The sequence below is a fragment of the Alternaria conjuncta genome (assembly GCF_024043145.1).
Source record: "Alternaria conjuncta strain BMP 0040 chromosome Unknown scaffold_7, whole genome shotgun sequence".
Lineage (NCBI taxonomy): Eukaryota > Fungi > Ascomycota > Dothideomycetes > Pleosporales > Pleosporaceae > Alternaria > Alternaria conjuncta.
The window spans coordinates 782,923-799,634 of NW_026250096.1; the positions used below are offsets into that span (position 1 = coordinate 782,923).

Sequence of the window (16,712 nt, forward strand, 5' to 3'; positions counted from 1 at the left end):
GCTATGTAAAACTCCTAACCTCGGGCACATGGACGCGGCACGGATGCGCATCAGAAAGAGTAGGGGGCCTGCAAATCAGCCTCACTCTGGTTGCACCTCCCGGGATCCGGGTTGTCCGGCACCTTTCCCGTATACTGCAGGATCGACCGACCGACTTCACAGCTGGAATGCTCCTCGATAGGCTGGTCGGTCATTGCTGTCTATCACTTGCTGTGTATGGTTTTTGATGGAGACAAAAGATAGATTACTCCTACCAGCACCAGCAGCTTGATACCCCGGCATCCCTGGTCGCCAACCCGTCGATTCTCTGGTTCGTACATCGGGCGAAATCCGCTGCATCTGCTAGGATCAAACGTGACCAGCAATGACTCGTCCGCGTCGAGCTTACTCCTCTGCGTGCTAGGTGAGAAAAGTCTCCGAGGAGGATGGTGTGAGACGAAGCAAAGCAAAAGGCCTCGAAGCAAATGTGCCCTACACATTGTTCAAAAAGCTACAAGATGGTGCATTCACTCCCGGCAGTCCGGTTGACGATCTACTGGATCCGCTCCGCTGGCGCCGGTAGCATGGCCGCACCGTCAAAAAGCCCGGCGCCAAAAGTCTGTGCCTAGAGCCCAGCTGAGACGTCTAGGACTCTGCTCTCCGCGGTAGTATCAGCAAGAGGCTGCTTCATTTTGGTTCTGGACTTGTGCTACGACCTTTTGTGACATGCTGCAAGCCGGCAGCAGGGTCTGGGTTCTTACGCGCTAATACCTGCGAACACGTAGCACGAACCGGAGATTGCGTTGTAACATAGCGATGGACGCATTCATGTCGCCAACGGGTTGACTCAGTATCAGCGCATCCCTTCGTCAATCATTCCGCCCGAAGGTCAAACATAGATAGCCTGCTGTCTAAAGCTGGGTTGGTAATTCGTCCGTGTCATAGCCAACATTGTTAGAAGTCAGCCGGCAGCTGAGCCTGCGTACCGTTCGTGTGGCTGTTCAGAGTCTTATGAGCATAGGTCGAGGCCTAATTCTTAGCAACCAGAGGTATTGGCGGTCCTGACCACCTCTTACTAACGTGCTGCAACACGTCTACGTCGGTCGCCCGCGTACCATCAACTATCGCGTCAGTCACCCACATAGCGCGATTTCCTCTACCGCCTGCAGATCTTCTCGCCGTAAGTCGCCCGTTTCCGTTTACGGTCCAGCACATGTAGACCGTATACGCAGTACCCACGCGCCCCCAGCATCAAGCGACCATCGCTTAGCATGCAGAACCTCAGCTTTTAGCACCCGTTTGCTAGGGTACTACGGATGCAGCACATACCCAAGAGACGAATGATTTCTACTTCTTCCGTCTACCTATCATTCTTGTCTTATTTGTTTAACGAGAACTGTCAGATCTTTTGCATCGGCTTTCCGAGACCATGGACAAGGGACAGCCACCACCCGGCGACGTGGTTGCCCCTCTCACAGGCGCTCCACTCAAACGCCGACGGGCTGACTCGGAGAGTATCTCGTCGATCGAGTCTAAGTACGTTGCTATCTTCTGTTCTTGCAGTTATTTGCCACTCTGCGTTGTGACGTGGTCGTTGGGGCACCTGGGTAGATCCACTCGGCAGTCTCCAAGGATCAACAACGATTGCTGTAGCCTTACCGGTGATCACCCACCAAATACCATCGCACGGTGTACAAAGCTGACGCTTATGTCGACAGTCGCTCTGTCCGCACATTAGCTTCCGATGATCTAGAATATTTCCATGAAAATGGACGAACGTACGGCAATGAAACGTACTACCTACCATGCGTATACAAGCAGCATAACGACTTCGTAGAGCAGGATCGTCTGTCGCTACAGCATGAAATCTTCGTCCGAGCACTTCATGGCAAGCTTACCACTGCGAAATTATTGCCTACTACCCGAAGAATACTCGACTTGGGCACTGGACCAGGTCACTGGGCTGTTGCCATGGCGCGTCAATACCCGCACGCGGAGGTTGTCGGAATTGACATGACGGAATGGGATATAGACACCACCGAAGCCACGTTGGGCGATGCCAGGGTGACATGGGAGCTGGACGACCTTGACGTCTGGGGAAAAGAGATGGATGTCGACCAGCTGATCAACCAGCTCGCTACTCTAGATCTAGCCAATGAATTGGCTAATCGGACTCCCATTGACGCGCTGAGGAAGCCCAAGTCAACGGTCGATCTCAGTCAGCAAGGAAGGGAGCCTACGCCCGAGGAGCATTTGACTATTGATCTCTCAACACTTACCCCTCAGCCTGAACCTGGCTGGCACTTTAGCGACTCCTTTGAGCTCATACACCTACGAAACATGAAGGGCTCTTTTACGCACTGGGAAGACGTATATGCCGAGATCTACAAGAGCCTTTCACCCGGGGGATGTATCGAACTCGCAGATTGGGATCTCGGCCAAGTGCCCATGGGCCCAGGGGAGATCACAGCAGCAAACATACCCATGCCTACCCTACGGAAACTCTACGTGGCGTTCATGGAAGCATCGTTTAAATCTGGCCGTCCACTCGGCCTCTTCTACATGCACCACACCTATCTCGAAGAAGCAGGCTTCGAAGACGTCCAAACGACCCAAGTCAACGTGCCGGTCGGACAATGGCCAAAAGACGAAGCGCAGCGATCGCTTGGCAAGATGATGTTTGTGCTTGGTATGGAGATGTTTGAACCGGTTTGCTTGAGGCTCTTGACGCAGTGGGGAAGTAAGACGAGGGTTTGGACGGCGGACGAGCTGAGAGCTGATATCTTGGTCGCGCAACAAGAGATACATGATTATGTTGAGCGGTCAGAACGAGGGGAGGTGGAGGGGTGGTGTGCAAGCTTCAAGTGGGTTACCGCTAGGAAAAGCTGGCACGCGGAGAAGTGACCTCGGGAGTGCTCGGCTGATGTATTTGTTGATACTGGCATTTTAAGGAAGGTGGTATTGTGGATTGAGTATCGGCATTATGAGGCACGACTACTTTGCAGAAAACATCTCCGCTATAATGCGCATGGATTGATACCGCGCTTGCCCGTACCTCACCGACACAATGAGCTTTCACTATACAGAATCCGTCCTTGAAGTTTTGAGTTTGCATCGATGAACTGCCAAGGAAGATGGAAAGGGAAGTCACCACCCATCATTCCAACCGAGCACGGCAAGCACGCTGGTCGTACAGAAATCATCATGTTCGGAAGGTGGAGCCGTAGCAATGGCATATATTAACGTGACGACGCTGTAAGTCCGCATTTGCAAAGCTTTCTACCCTTAAACGTCCAAAGATGTCTACAAACCTCTCAGCCAACGAGCTCTTCAACGTCAACGGCATGGTAGCCGTCATCACAGGAGGCGGAACTGGTAGCCCACCCACATACCAGACCCAACAGCACTCCTCTAACAACGCCAGGCATTGGATTGATGATGGCCAAAGCCCTAGCAGCCAACGGCGCCCACCGCATCTACATCGTAGGCCGCCGTCCAGACGTCCTCCACTCGGCCGCCAAAAGCATCAACCCAGAAACCGTCATTCCGCTACCCGGCGACGTCACCTCACGCGAGTCTCTTCTCTCAATCGCAAAGCACGTCGAGACCGAAACAGGCTACATCGACCTCCTAATCTGCAACGCAGGCATCATGGGCCCTAAGCCGCTGAAAGCAGCACCAGGATGCGCCGCGCCGTCAGTCGCAGAGTACGCAGCACACGCGCTCGAGACGCCCATGGCCGACTTTACCAACACGTATGCGGTGAACAACACGGCGGTATATTATACGGCGCTGTCCTTCCTCACGCTCCTCGACGCGGGAAACAGCAGGAAAACCGCGCATGCTGATGTCCGTTCTCAAATTATAACGACATCGAGTATCGGCGGTTTCTCGCGTTTACCCGGCGCGTCGTTCGCTTACAACAGCAGTAAAGCGGCTGTTACGCATATGACTAAGATGCTGGCCACGGCGTTTGTGCCTTACGGTATCCGTTGTAATGTACTTGCACCGGGCATTTTCCCGTCAGAGCTCGCGATGGGCATTATTGGGTCGTTGGAGAAGGGACCCAATGGGGAGGTGGATAGGAGTGTTGTACCGGAGGGCAAGACGGGCAAGGAGGAGGATATTGCGGGCGCGGTGTTGTGGATGGCGGGAAGGGCTGGGGGGTATTTGAATGGGAGTGTGGTTGTGGTTGATGGGGGGAGGCTGGGTATGTTGGCTTCTACGTATTGATGTTGTTAGCAGGAAGATATTGAGATGGGATCGTTTGCGTCTTGCATAGTCATTGTGGAATGTGAGATGGATATAGTCTAGGGATGGTGTATGGTGTTTCCATCAGGCGTGTACCCTGAGTGACGCAAGCCGCCCCCACTAGCTAGCGCGTTTCTCACTGCATTTGCGGAGTTGAAGACACACCTCCGAAGACGCTTGCTACACCTCGACTACCATGCGCGCGTGCTGACCACGCGACCATGCCTGCTCCAACACACAGGCTCAATTCCAATGAGCTGTTGAATTCGCCTGGTTTCCTAGGCGCGGCCGCGCGCTTCTGGCAGGTGAGCGAATTCACAATGAGGCGTGGTTTACGCATGGACAGAGATAGCTAACACACATCTGCAGCGCTCGTATGCCTCGGATTATGTTGGCATTGCCATCTTAGTATGCGGGTACATACTGGTGCGTAATCACAATACCAGAGTGACCCCTCTCGGTTTCAACAAGAAAGCAAGACTGACAAACTAGGCACAGATACAATTCCTCGCCGAACCCTTCCACCGCATGTTCTTCCTCGACAACCTCGCCATCAACTACCCCCACGCAGAACACGAACGCGTCCCCGTCTCCTGGCTCTTCATCTACGCCGGCGCCGTGCCCCTCGCCGTCCTCATCGCCTGGGCCCTTGTCCTGCGCCCTGGAACGCACAAAGCGCACGTTACAATTCTCGGCTGGTTCATCAGCATGATCCTCACCATGTTCATCACCGACGTGATCAAGAACGCCGTCGGTCGTCCCCGCCCCGATCTCATCGCTCGATGCAAACCCGCTCCTGGCACGCCCGCACACCAGCTCGTCACCTTTGACGTCTGCACCGAGACAGATCATCACGTTTTACACGACGGGTGGCGCAGTTTCCCCAGCGGACATAGCAGTTTCTCCTTCAGCGGCCTCGGCTACCTCGCCCTCTTCATCGCAGGCCAATGCCACGTCTACCGCCCACGCGCCGACCTCGCTCGCGTCCTCCTCGCCCTCGCTCCCCTGCTTGGCGCAGCGCTTATTGCGATTTCGCGTTGTGAAGACTATAGGCATGATGTTTATGATGTTAGTGTGGGGTCGGTGCTGGGTATGGCGGTGGCGCATTATACGTATAGGAGGTATTATCCTGCGCTGAGGAATCGGGGGTGTGCGGAGCCGTTTCCTAATCCTGCGGATGAGAAGGGCTGGGGGAAGGTTAAGGGGGATGAGGAGAGTTTGAGGAATGCGGAGGAGTTTGAACTGAGTGATCTGGAGGAGGGGGATGAGGAGGGGAGGATGTTGAATGGACGGCGGTGAAGACACTTGAATTCACGTTGCACTCATACAAGAAAGAAGCTGAACAGGTCTACAGACTACATTAAGACAAAAGCTTGCAAAGTAGGTGACTCAACGTTAACGTTAACGTAGACTCTAGGGTGTTCAGTTTTTGCCTAGGTTGGTGTGAATGAGAAGTTGTGTTGAGATCTAGAAGGTGGTGTTTCTATCATGTCATGCGCAAAGTTCAGGGCTGCGAGTCTTTCAAGGCTTTTATGTACCATTTAAGGCCCCTGCGCGTGTGTCAAGCTCCGAATTTCGTCCAAAAGCTTTGTCCGTTCAAGCTTATACCGTTGCTTCTGTACATCATCCGCAGCAGATATGCCTCTTCGCTCTATCTGGTCAAGCCGGCGATTCTCTGCTTGATCTAACTCACTGATTAAGGTACACATCTCTTCGGCGCGAGCTTGCGATGCGGTATTACTAATATCTACCGGGGTTGCTATAGCTTATCAGAACGAACATAGTGGTATCAAGGGGAATTCCTTCTTACCTGCATTTGCAGTTCCCGCTGAGAACGCAGTCTTCGAGACTATTGAAGTACACTTGGAGCGGATCGATGTGTATAAATCCTTGGTCCTCTCTCCCATTCTCTCTTTTGCCTTCGCAAGAGAAGCTTCCACGGACCTCAGGTGAATGATGGGACATATACCGGATATGAAACTGGATGCAGCAGATAAAATGGTCGCAAAGCCCCCCTGGAAAATATTCAAGATGTCCGTGGCCTCTTCATCCAGTATCACATCGAATTGGAGGCCCTCCAAAACATGGAATCGGATCATCGTCGACTCTATCTCTGATATCGGGTTTAACTTCCACTTCGATTTCGAACGGGGACACTTTTCCCAATCGTCGGGGTTCAAAACACGGATGTCCAAGTCAGCGAATCCGCTAGTGTATTCGAGTGACCCATCAGCCAGCTCAAGCTCCTCACAACCTTGACTGATTGAGAAACCTCGTTCCCTAGCATACGGGCCACTGATCAAGGCGATCTCCGATCCGGTGTCCGCATACGCAGTTACTTTTCGGCCATCAATGATGCATGCAACTTGATTCGTTGCACTACCTACCGCACACAGACGCAGCGAGCGCTTCCATGTCGGCGGTAAATTTACCATACGTGACGTGTATTTCGTAATGGTCTGTGTAGCTTTCAGGAATGTCATGCCGATGAGTATTGGCGAAGCCAGCTTTTCGAAGACGTTGAAACGGCAGACCATGGAAGCTGCCTCTGGACCCACACGTTTCGCAAACTGAACCGCTACAAAGATTTGACCCACGGCCTTGATGACCTTGCCATTGGGGAGCTGAAAGCCTGCTTTTGTATCGGGACTCGGCTCGATGGTATATCCCAACTCGATTGCTTTGGCACGTGATATGTGGTTATCGTGTGTTCCGGTGTCGTAGCAGGTCATAATCTCTTGTTGTCCACCATGGGCTTCGAGAAGTAGCGGAAGACCTCGGCGGCGCCCTTTCACGTGGTCGCCTTCCGTAGCTACTTCTTCTCTATCAAGTGCCGCAAATAATGCTTTCTTCCCCGCTTCGCGTAGACTTTCTGAAATACGACGATACGATTCCGTTGACGGTGGAAGTGTGCGGTCGTTGCCTTGCTCTGTGATCATGGTTGAGGTAGAGGCTGTGAAGGCATTCGGATATCCGCCGTAGCGTGTCAGATATTGGTTGTAGGCGTTCTCCTCTGGGTACTTCTCAGTTCCCATAAACAGCAGATGTTCCACCGCGTGCGCGATATCGAGTTCATACACTTGGGACAATGTACCCAGCTCTACTCCTGCATTGCCATTCGAGAAGTCATCGCAAGGCATATCATGCGATCCCGCCCCAGCACCCATGCAAACCAAGGCATCCGCCATTTCCTTGGGACTGCCACCACAGTCTGCACCATCTGCTGGAATGTCGGGCGCGATACCATCTAGTTGGCTAGAGGACCTGCTTCCCGCCGTGCACGTATCAGAACCCCAGTCGACTGAGGCTTGATTGGTGCCGGAATCCGGCTCGACTGTTTCGCGATACTGGAGGAATTCATAGTACCAGCTCTGCGTAAGATACACATAAGCACCTGCCTTGTAAGGAATCTGGATCGTACTGCCGCACCTTGTCTGAGGATTCTTTGTAGCCGTCAGGGAGCTCCTTTGACGGGATACAGTAGCCCGATAGCCAGTCTAGTCCCTCGGGATGTGGCTCAGTAGCCATAGGTTCGGCAGTTGACGGAGTTTGTAGAGACAATGACTGTTAATTTGGCGTAAATAGGTAGCAGTATCAGTGGGCGAGTATATAATGTTGAGTGTTGAAACTCGGGAATACGCTTGTGTGTTTGTGTGAACCCCAAAAGTGATGGCACCGCAACCGTGTTTCCAAAACCAAAGCTGCGAATACCGGTATGTGCAAAAATCACAAAGATGCGATGAGGGGATTGCTGCCTGTGGGCGAAAGTGTTGGCTGGCCGACAAGTCGCTTGGCGTATGCAATGCAGGGTTCTTCACCGGTGTGTTACCAGCAAGGCAGACTCAGGCTGTCGTTGTGCCGCGCAACTTTCATCGCCGCAACACTTGACAACACTACGATGCGGACTTCGTGCAATGATACTGCGCGGCCACTGGATGGATATCCCTCACTCGCAGAGGATATCTCGAGTGATCCGGATCGAACGTTTTTGGTTTTCCGGCGATTCGACAGGCTTGCTGTGCGTAACCTGCTTTACCTGCAAAGTGAGCTGGTTGAACTGGAGGCAATGCAAGTACGCACGAAATCGATTCGAACTTTTCATGGCGATCCGCTGATATTGATGCCAACAGGAGCAGTTGGATAGCGAGGATCGAAGCTACGAGAACAATGATCTCGCCGCCGGAAGATGTGCCATGAACTGGGAGGCGTTCAGAAATGCTGCAGATGATCCTGCCAATATTAAACAACGAAATCGAATGGATCTGATGGAAACAATACGGAAAAAGATGAAAGAGTATAGTATTACCTGATGCCAGCCCAGATGCTCAAATGACGTACTGAGAATGTCGAAGGAAAGGCACTGCTATCCGAAAGCCAAATGGCGCAACTTGGACCGCCTCCAATACGCACCCTTGACGCCGTTCGTCATGCCTCAACGCGCTTCAACAAGGTTACAAATCATCGAGATTCGATTTTCGGGGGCCATAGTGCTACCCTGTATGAAAGAAACGATGATCTGGTTCTCTTAAAACAACCCGCACACGAAGACCGTGTCACTACGTTCGTGCAGCAATATCTTCCAGTCCTCTTTTTGGTGCGTACAACCCATTTTTTACTGCCCTAAAACCGAACTGATGGAGTGCGAAGGCAGAGAGAAGAGAGAATGGTATGGCATACGTGCCAGAAAAGAGAATAGCGAGGTTCGTGACGATCGTCAGTGTCATCATCGCAGTCGTCCTGCTCTTCGTCGCAATTCTGGTTCTGTATTATGTCGACAACCCTACAACGAAGCTGATCATGATCGGCGTATTCATGTTATTGTTCGCTGGGAGCGTTAGTATCTTCACTGCTGCGAAGCGATCCGAGGTCTTCGCAGCCACGGCCGCGTAAGTGCAAGGGCCTCCATCTCGTTTTCGACAGCTAATTCTACGTCAGCTACGCAGCGGTGCTTGTGGTGTTCGTAAGTGGGAATCTTGGCTCGAGCAGTTCTGAGGTGCCACGTAAGTAGCTGCGACGGCGGGTGCCTGACTCAGTTCCGCATCACGCATCATGATATTGGGTCGCAACAGCGTCAGTGTTATCTGCATATCCCATCAGTGCACATATGAATTTGTAGGAGGCGGATGTTTTGAAGTGGTGCATTGAACAAAATCCCTCAGTTTGAGTATGAATTAGACGCGGTAGTAGTACAAGGACCTTCCCTACATGATGACGCATGCCATGGCCACCAGGACGTGCACTAGCGCGTCCTGAACGCGTAGGACCCATCCCAGGCTTTCTACTGATCATCAAAACCACGAACATCAATTCTCTTCTGATCTACTCTGAACGCGTATAGCCCATTCTTTTTGCAATTCCATCTGCAATGCCGTCAGCATCTGGTCGCCTATATCCTGCGAGAACTCTTCGCGAAGCCTCGACACGATGTTGTATGCTGCGTTGTGTCGCGGACACATAGATTCGGAAAAGCTACCACCGTCATCATATCTTTCGGTACAATGGAATAATATCGTTGGGTCGAGATGGTTGAAGGGCGAACTGTCTGCATACTTGAGCGATAGGCATTTCGTCAAGATCAGTCTCATACCCTCTACGGACTTTAGGTAGGTTTCGATGGCAGGCTCGAAGCAAAGCGGTCGTTGACGGGCAAATTCTAGTACTAGTCCCGCAATGCCGGCGGCGATAGGAGTGGCACAGGATGTTCCTACCATTCTCTTCCACCCCTCATGTGGATCCTCAGAAGGAAGGTGTGTAGGGTACGCAGACCTTACTGCTTCGCCCAGGGCAGTAAATCTGGCTTTGTGGCTGAGTTGTGGAGGGTTGAACTTGGACGGGTTACCATGAACATCTGCTGCATCGACCGCGATAACTTCCAAAGCTCGAGCTGGATACGACATGCCGGCTTTCGTTCGGATGCCTTCGTTCGAGCTCGCCGCGAAGAGTAGAACATTGCTAGCTCTAGCACGTCTAATCGCCGCTCGAAGTTCGTAATCACTGTCCTCGTTCCAGCCTAGACTCATACTGATGATGTCGACCTTCTTCTTCTCGACAGCGTCATTAATGGCCTCCGCTACGTACTTCCTGTCGATTGCTTCGGTACCTTCGCAGACCCTGTATACATACACGTCTGCGTACGGGCAAACAGTGAGGATCACACCGACAGCATGTGTACCATGGCCTTTGCTGTCACAGTTCCAGGGCAGAGACGGATCTAGCTGCTTTCCTAACTTCACTCGTGGACTCTTCATCAGATGCGGAACTCGGCCCTGGGTAGCGCTCTTAGCCACGCCACTGTCGAGTACAGCGATCTTTACGCGTCGTTCTGTCTTCTTCGCCTTATAAGAGTCGTCCTTGTACCTGTCTAGCAGTACATGTGCATGGTCACGTAGGTCTTCGAACCAACCATCGGCTATGACTTCACTATGCATCGTTAACGAGACGTTCGATGTTTAGGGTACCTCGGGACTCACTCTTGGGCGCTCCAGTTCTGGATTGGCGTACTACTCATTTCGGAAATACTTCTCCTCAATGTGTTTACGGATGAGGCGCGCCTGTGTCTTACGTCTTCTGTCTGCACTACCCGCAAGCCATTTTGGCCTGGTTGGTCGTTGGAACGGATCTTTCTCAATCCATGGAGAGGACCTGGATCATCAAAATCTTGATGCCACCCACCGGGCACGAAGCTGTCCCTTGCATCGGCCTTGGACGTCTCTTGGTGGATGATTGGAACAGATTCAGATCGTACATGAGGCTGAGATTGTGTGTCGAACCATATCTCAGCCTCACGAGTGCTGCTTCCTTGCTCTGGCTCTTTTCTCGACACGAAGGACTCAGAGATCGTTCTGGGCGTGATTGGAACACGCGGCGAAGCTGTTGGAACCAGCAGGTCTACCATCTGTTTGGTCTGCTTCCCTAGCCACGACATTGAGGTGCGAACTATTTGATCTGTCGCAGGTTCGTTGTTTATCCTGCTAGATTGACCTGTGGTTTGCTCGGAATGCGCTCCCGGTGCTGGAGATCGATTACTGCATTCCGGAAGCTGCTCCTTAGCCGAACCCTCGCGCTGCGCGCTCGATGGTGGGTGTGCATCTTCTGCTGGTGACACTGCTCGAAGGGACCTTTCCTTTCCAAGTGTTGTACTTTGCCACTCAACAGCAGAACTAGCGTTGCCCAGCTCTTCATTATGCGCCTCAAGCCCCTTCAGAGCCTTTGCAAGCGCATCCAACTGTTGCAATATGTTCTCCTCACCCGCTGGAATTGCCGGGAGGATACTTTTCCTGGACCCACGGTGAATCTCGGGTGGTGTTTGCTTAGACAATGGCTCTACAGTAGTCTCTCTCTTTCTGGGTTTCACACTCGAACGTGAAGAGTCTTCCCTCGAGGAACTTTGGTTGTGTACAATGATCTCTATCGCAGGAGAAAACGTCACCTTATGTGTCGGACTCGCTTTTGCGCCGCTCACCGGCGTTGAGACCGCCTCAATCTTCGCTGGCTGAGCAGTGGTAGACTTGGGAGGAGTCGAACTTTCGCTTTTACTGGATATCTCGTTCGGCAATACCTCACTCTGGGCTTTGTGTGTTGGTAGAGGTGGATGTTGCGCCACCGGCATCTCGGCTGGATCCGTCTTGGGGCTCTTCTTTTCGACCTTCCGGTGCTCGTCTTTCTTTTGACGATCTTTCTGTGACTCTGGAGGCTGCTTCTCCTGTTGTTTGGCTTGCGGCTTGGGGGCTGAACCTTTTCCAGTCTCCTGTCTCGTTTCTCTGTCTGCACCCAAAGGGTCCTGGGTTTGCGCCACTGGTACATCGGCTGGATCTTTTCTGGGGCTCCTCCTTCCCGCGTTCTCATGGGCATCGTTCTTTTTATGCTCCTTCTGTGGTTCTTGAGGCTGCTTCTCTAGTGATTTGGCTTGCGCTTTGGAAGCTGAGAGCCTTTCAGTGTCTCGTCTCGCTGCTCTGTCTGCACTCAAAAGGTCCTGGGTGTGTGCCACTGGTGCATCGACTGGGTCTTTTCTGGGGCTCCTCCTTCCCGTCTTCTGGTGCTCATCTCTCTCTTTACGCTCTTTTTCTGGTTCTGGAGGCTGCTTCTCCAGTGGTTTGACTTGCGCCTTGGACCCGGAACTTCTTTCGGTCTCCCGTCTCGCTCCTCTGTCTGTACCCGAAGGCTCCCGGGTTTCTTTCTTGTCTGGAGTCTTCTTGTCTTCCTGCTTATTCGTATCTTGCCCACGACTTTTCGGTCGTGTGTTTTCTCCTTCCGGACGCTTCATCGGTTCCTCCCCAGTCTTTTTCCGGTCTGCATTCTTCTTCTGATCCTCATTACGGCGATCTTTCTTCTCCGCTTTCGATGCCTCCGGCTTCTCCAAGGTCTTTTCTTCTCTTGTCCTTGAGCTTTCCGCTGCTGGTTGCTTCGCTGCTGGTTGCTTTGCTGTCTCCTTCCCTTTCCATCTCTTCTCTCTTGCTTCTTGCATTGGGGTTTGCTCGGCTTGATGTATGTCTTTGGCTTTTCTTTTGGCCACCGTTTCTCCATCTCGCGCTGCTTGCCTACCTGGCTCTTTCTGTTTCTTGTCTTCTTCCTTTGCTTTGCGCGCTCGTATGTCTTTCTCGTCTTGCTTTCGTTTCGTCTCCTCTTCCTCGCGCGCTCGTACCAAGTCAGCCTGCTCTTTTTGGTCCGCAACCTCTCTAAGACGCTTCTGTTCAGCTATTTGTTTCTTCTCTTCTTCTTTCGCTCTGCGCGCTCGTCTGTCCTTTTCCTTCTGCTTCCTTCCCGCCTCTTCTTCCTCGCGCGCTCGTATCAAGTCAGCCTGCTCTTCCTGGTCTGCAGACTCTTTCAAACGTTTCTGCTCATCTATTTGTGTCTTGAGCACTTCTCTCCGTCTTCTCTCTTCCGCTGCCGCGGCAGCTTGCTGTCTTACCTTGGCCCGTTCTTCTCGGTCTGCAGCTTCTTGTAAATGTTCTTGCTCAGCTATCTGTGACTTTAGGAGTTCTTCTCTTCGCTTTTTCTCTTTCTCTGCTGCCGCAGCAACCTCATGCAGACGCTTCTGCTCAGCCACTTGCGCCTTGAGCACCTCCTCTCTCCGTCTTTTCTCTTCTACTGCCGCGTCAGCCCGCCGACTTGCTTTCAAGTTTTGTCGATCGATATTGATTTTACAGGTCCGAACCGCGTCCTCTGTGTCTTCTAGATACTGGTGGTATTCGGGCGATGATCTGGCTTGGCAGTTTTTCAGATGGAGGATCTCCATCACCTCGCTGAATTTCTCCAGGGCGTCGCCGTACTTCTTCAGAGCGCTCAACTCTCTGCCTAGGTTGTATCTTACATGTACGGATTCAATGTGGTCTTTTCCCAGACTCGCCTCCGCTCTTTGCAAGGTCGTCATGTTCAGATTTATTGCTTCCATAATGTCGCGGTCTGTACCAAGTTCGTACATGGCCGCTGCAAGATCCACCCGGTCCATACATCTTTGTTCCGCCGACTTTGATATGATGTTATCTTCGACAACTGCCCGGAACTTTTTGATCGCATTCTTGTAGTCTTTGCTCTCTAAGTATGCCCGCGCTAATTGTCTTTGGGCCTCCAGGTGGTTTTCCTTGGACGCCCGTGCCGGGGCGCTAATTTCGCGAGAAGAACCCCGGTCCCGTCTGTAGCGCTCGAGCGTACGTTGCTCGTTCTCCAGTCCACACACTATCGCCTTCTGAAAGTCTCCAGCCTTCATAAGGCTTGCGGCTAGGCGCTCACGTATCTCCCAAGTCTTTTCATCAAGATTCCCGTAGTGTTGTTCTGCTAAATCGGTCGCTCTCTCCCACGCTATGACGACACCTGGGAGAGAAGCCTTACCTATATTTTTGGCTATAGCCTCAAGGCTTTCAGCCTCAGAACGGAGTTGGTTGATTCGGGCATCGAGCGTCATCTCAGGAGGGGAGGACCTTCGCCACTCCTCAAATCCGTCCTCGCGCCGTACCGGTAAAGTGTTGGCAATCTGGCATTCAAAAAAAAATAGAGAAGAGGTCGGATCCTTCCTTTCGGCGTTCCGCGTCGTCGATGTGTAATCGATCTCGAAGTTCTGCGGGCCGCCTCCCGATGTCATCCGGGCTGCGGCGCAGTGGGGGCTGAAAGATAGCTCGCCTGCATACCCAACCTAGGCCAAGCGGATATGCAGAAGTTCAGCGTAACGCCGGGTGTACTGACCGTTTCGAACAACCCCCCGCCTCCATTTTCGGCGCAGCCGTGTTTCGATAGCAGCCAGCCTTCTCATTTCGAGGCATCTTTGCACCTTGAGCAGGCTGTGTAGTTTCGACCTTTGTCACGATGCGAACTAGACTTCCCACATGCCTGTCCTGAAGCTTGCGCCTCGAATACAGTCATGGTTGACAGCACCGCCACCGGATTGCTCAGATCAATCACCGTCGCACGTCGTTCGTATACCTGAAGCGTTCCCAGCCGTTGCTCGCCGCTGGACCCCCACTGCAGCGGCCGTCGAAGAGACGGGTCCCGTAAGCCCTACTCTTGCGCGACCATCTAGCGAAGTCATTGGAGGAGCTTTTGTGGGAGCTTTTCTTGGTCTGCTGATCCTGATATCCCTAATATGGTGCTGTTGCTGCGGCCGTGGTCGTGGTGGTAAGGGCAGTAGTACAGGTAGTGATAAAAGCTCTTCTACAACAAGCCCACCGTCATCCCCAAGAGCCCCGCTACCAGTTCCACCACCTGCTGCTCAAACTAGACCACCATTCAGTACCCGTGGTCTAGGTCCAGCGGCAATCTTACCGGTCCGTCCAGCACCCGGCCTACCACCTAGCTCAGCACATCATCCAAACCATCCTCGGGTCCCTCTCCATTACCATCAGCCAGTGGCACCTCCAACCATCCCTCATACAACTCACCAGGCTGCTCCGACACATCACCCAGCTGATCAGGAACCACATCATACGCGTTATGAACCATCCCGAGCCACGAGGCAGACGCGTAGACCAGCAGCAGCTTTCAACACAACGCATGGTGGGAACCATGCATTGGTAGTGCCGAGAACTGGTGGGATACCACGACCTCCGAGACACGATAGAGTAGAGCTTGAGTCCTTACCGAGTTCCCTCGATGATCATCCAGAAAGAGTATGTGTCCCCCTCTCAAATTTTGAATGCGAATGCTAAACCAACACAGCCTGCCCCGCCGCGAACGCAAGGTATGCCGAAGATTCTGTTCATGAAGATATGATCAGTGTGGTATCAGTCCCAGATACCTTGGTACCCAACATGAGTTTACCGGGTAGACACTGCTCGATCCAGTGAGCCCATCAGGATTGGACCGTGGGCTGCATTACTCAGCCCCGCTGGTCATGCATCCACACGTAAGCCTGCATTACCATGCATGCTTCGACTCATGTCTAGTACTTCTGCAACTAGCGTCTCACTATATATATGGCGCCGGGTTACCATCGCACACTCAGTCTACCACAGCGTCACCGCATCCCCAGAGCTTCACGACGTCTTCAAGTCGTCGCTACATCTTCAGAGACCCATTACGGCGTCAAAGCGTCAACACATCCTCCAATCCCCACTACATCACAACAACACTCCCTCTCTCTTACCATCGCACAAAACATGCCAACCCCAAAACCCACATACTTCCTCACGCCCCCGCGTCCCAGTCCCCCCGATGGCTCCATCCGCCTCGGCGCCATCATCCCCTCGCCCTCCCAACCCGACGAACCCCTACACCTACCCTCCCTCCCACCCCAAACCGACACAAGCACCTTCACCGAGCACAACTGGAGCGGCACATACAGCAAATCGTCTTCATCCACCTTCGGCATCTGGACCTCTTTCCTCGAAGTCGTGCTAGGCGCGAGCCTAGACCTAAGCATCAGCCACGACAAGTCCACGCAGCAAACCTGGCAAGTTGAAAAAATGACAACACAAACTTTTCGTCCCAGCCGCGCGTTTCTGGAAGACGTGGTGAGGCATGAGGATGTTAGGGATTACATCACGCAGCACCGATTCAGAGAGAAAATATACATCATAACGGGTGTTATGATAGCGTCGTCAACTACGCTTTCCAGGGAACGGCTCCAGGAAAAAGGTGTTTATGTGCATGCGGGTGTGGATGCGACAGCGTGGTCTGGCGTACCGATTTCGGTGGGACCGGAGGGGAATTGGAAGAGGAAGAGCGGGACGAGCGAGCAGAGTACGAGGGCGGAGGACTTTGTTTTTGCGTATAGGATAAGGGAGGTTAAAGTGAAGAGGAAGGGAGGGGTCAAGTCGGATAGGCTGTTTGATAAGGGTGCGTTGTTTGATACGCAGGTTAGGAGGAAGGTTCAGGACAAGGGTGAGGTGGTGGTGGATGGCTTGGGGGAGGAGCCGGATGTGGATGATGTGGAGTTGGAGAGTAGGGAGGTGAGGCAGAGGGTTGGGGATGATGGGGAAGAGGAGGATGTTGTTTGTGTTTTGCCGGAACCGTTGGACTGAGTACGTCGGCGTGTATGATACGTAAGCGCA

At 52.7% G+C, this 16,712-nt stretch overlaps 6 protein-coding genes across 6 annotated transcripts; 4 read left to right on the forward strand and 2 right to left on the reverse strand.

Moving 5' to 3' along the window:
* Positions 1–1,408: 1,408 nt before the first annotated feature.
* On the forward strand, positions 1,409–2,883 carry J4E85_005368 (uncharacterized protein; the record flags this gene model as incomplete). Its single annotated transcript, XM_051469615.1, has 2 exons — positions 1,409–1,515; positions 1,698–2,883. 2 exons carry the CDS (start codon positions 1,409–1,411, stop codon positions 2,881–2,883), a joined length of 1,293 nt encoding a protein of 430 aa, XP_051326446.1.
* Positions 2,884–3,278: 395 nt separating this feature from the next.
* On the forward strand, positions 3,279–4,212 carry J4E85_005369 (uncharacterized protein; the record flags this gene model as incomplete). Its single annotated transcript, XM_051469616.1, has 2 exons — positions 3,279–3,354; positions 3,404–4,212. The coding sequence occupies 2 exons, from the start codon at positions 3,279–3,281 to the stop codon at positions 4,210–4,212; spliced, it is 885 nt and encodes a 294-aa protein (XP_051326447.1).
* A 239-nt stretch (positions 4,213–4,451) lies between these two features.
* On the forward strand, positions 4,452–5,529 carry J4E85_005370 (uncharacterized protein; the record flags this gene model as incomplete). Its single annotated transcript, XM_051469617.1, has 3 exons — positions 4,452–4,535; positions 4,600–4,656; positions 4,723–5,529. The coding sequence occupies 3 exons, from the start codon at positions 4,452–4,454 to the stop codon at positions 5,527–5,529; spliced, it is 948 nt and encodes a 315-aa protein (XP_051326448.1).
* A 470-nt stretch (positions 5,530–5,999) lies between these two features.
* On the reverse strand, positions 6,000–7,758 carry J4E85_005371 (uncharacterized protein; the record flags this gene model as incomplete). The annotated part of the gene is made up of 2 exons (XM_051469618.1): positions 6,000–7,650; positions 7,703–7,758. 2 exons carry the CDS (start codon positions 7,756–7,758, stop codon positions 6,000–6,002), a joined length of 1,707 nt encoding a protein of 568 aa, XP_051326449.1.
* A 1,775-nt stretch (positions 7,759–9,533) lies between these two features.
* On the reverse strand, positions 9,534–14,131 carry J4E85_005372 (uncharacterized protein; the record flags this gene model as incomplete). The annotated part of the gene is made up of 2 exons (XM_051469619.1): positions 9,534–10,650; positions 10,701–14,131. 2 exons carry the CDS (start codon positions 14,129–14,131, stop codon positions 9,534–9,536), a joined length of 4,548 nt encoding a protein of 1,515 aa, XP_051326450.1.
* A 1,687-nt stretch (positions 14,132–15,818) lies between these two features.
* On the forward strand, positions 15,819–16,682 carry J4E85_005373 (uncharacterized protein; the record flags this gene model as incomplete). Its single annotated transcript, XM_051469620.1, has 1 exon — positions 15,819–16,682. One exon carries the CDS (start codon positions 15,819–15,821, stop codon positions 16,680–16,682), a length of 864 nt encoding a protein of 287 aa, XP_051326451.1.
* Between the last annotated feature and the right edge of the window lie 30 nt (positions 16,683–16,712).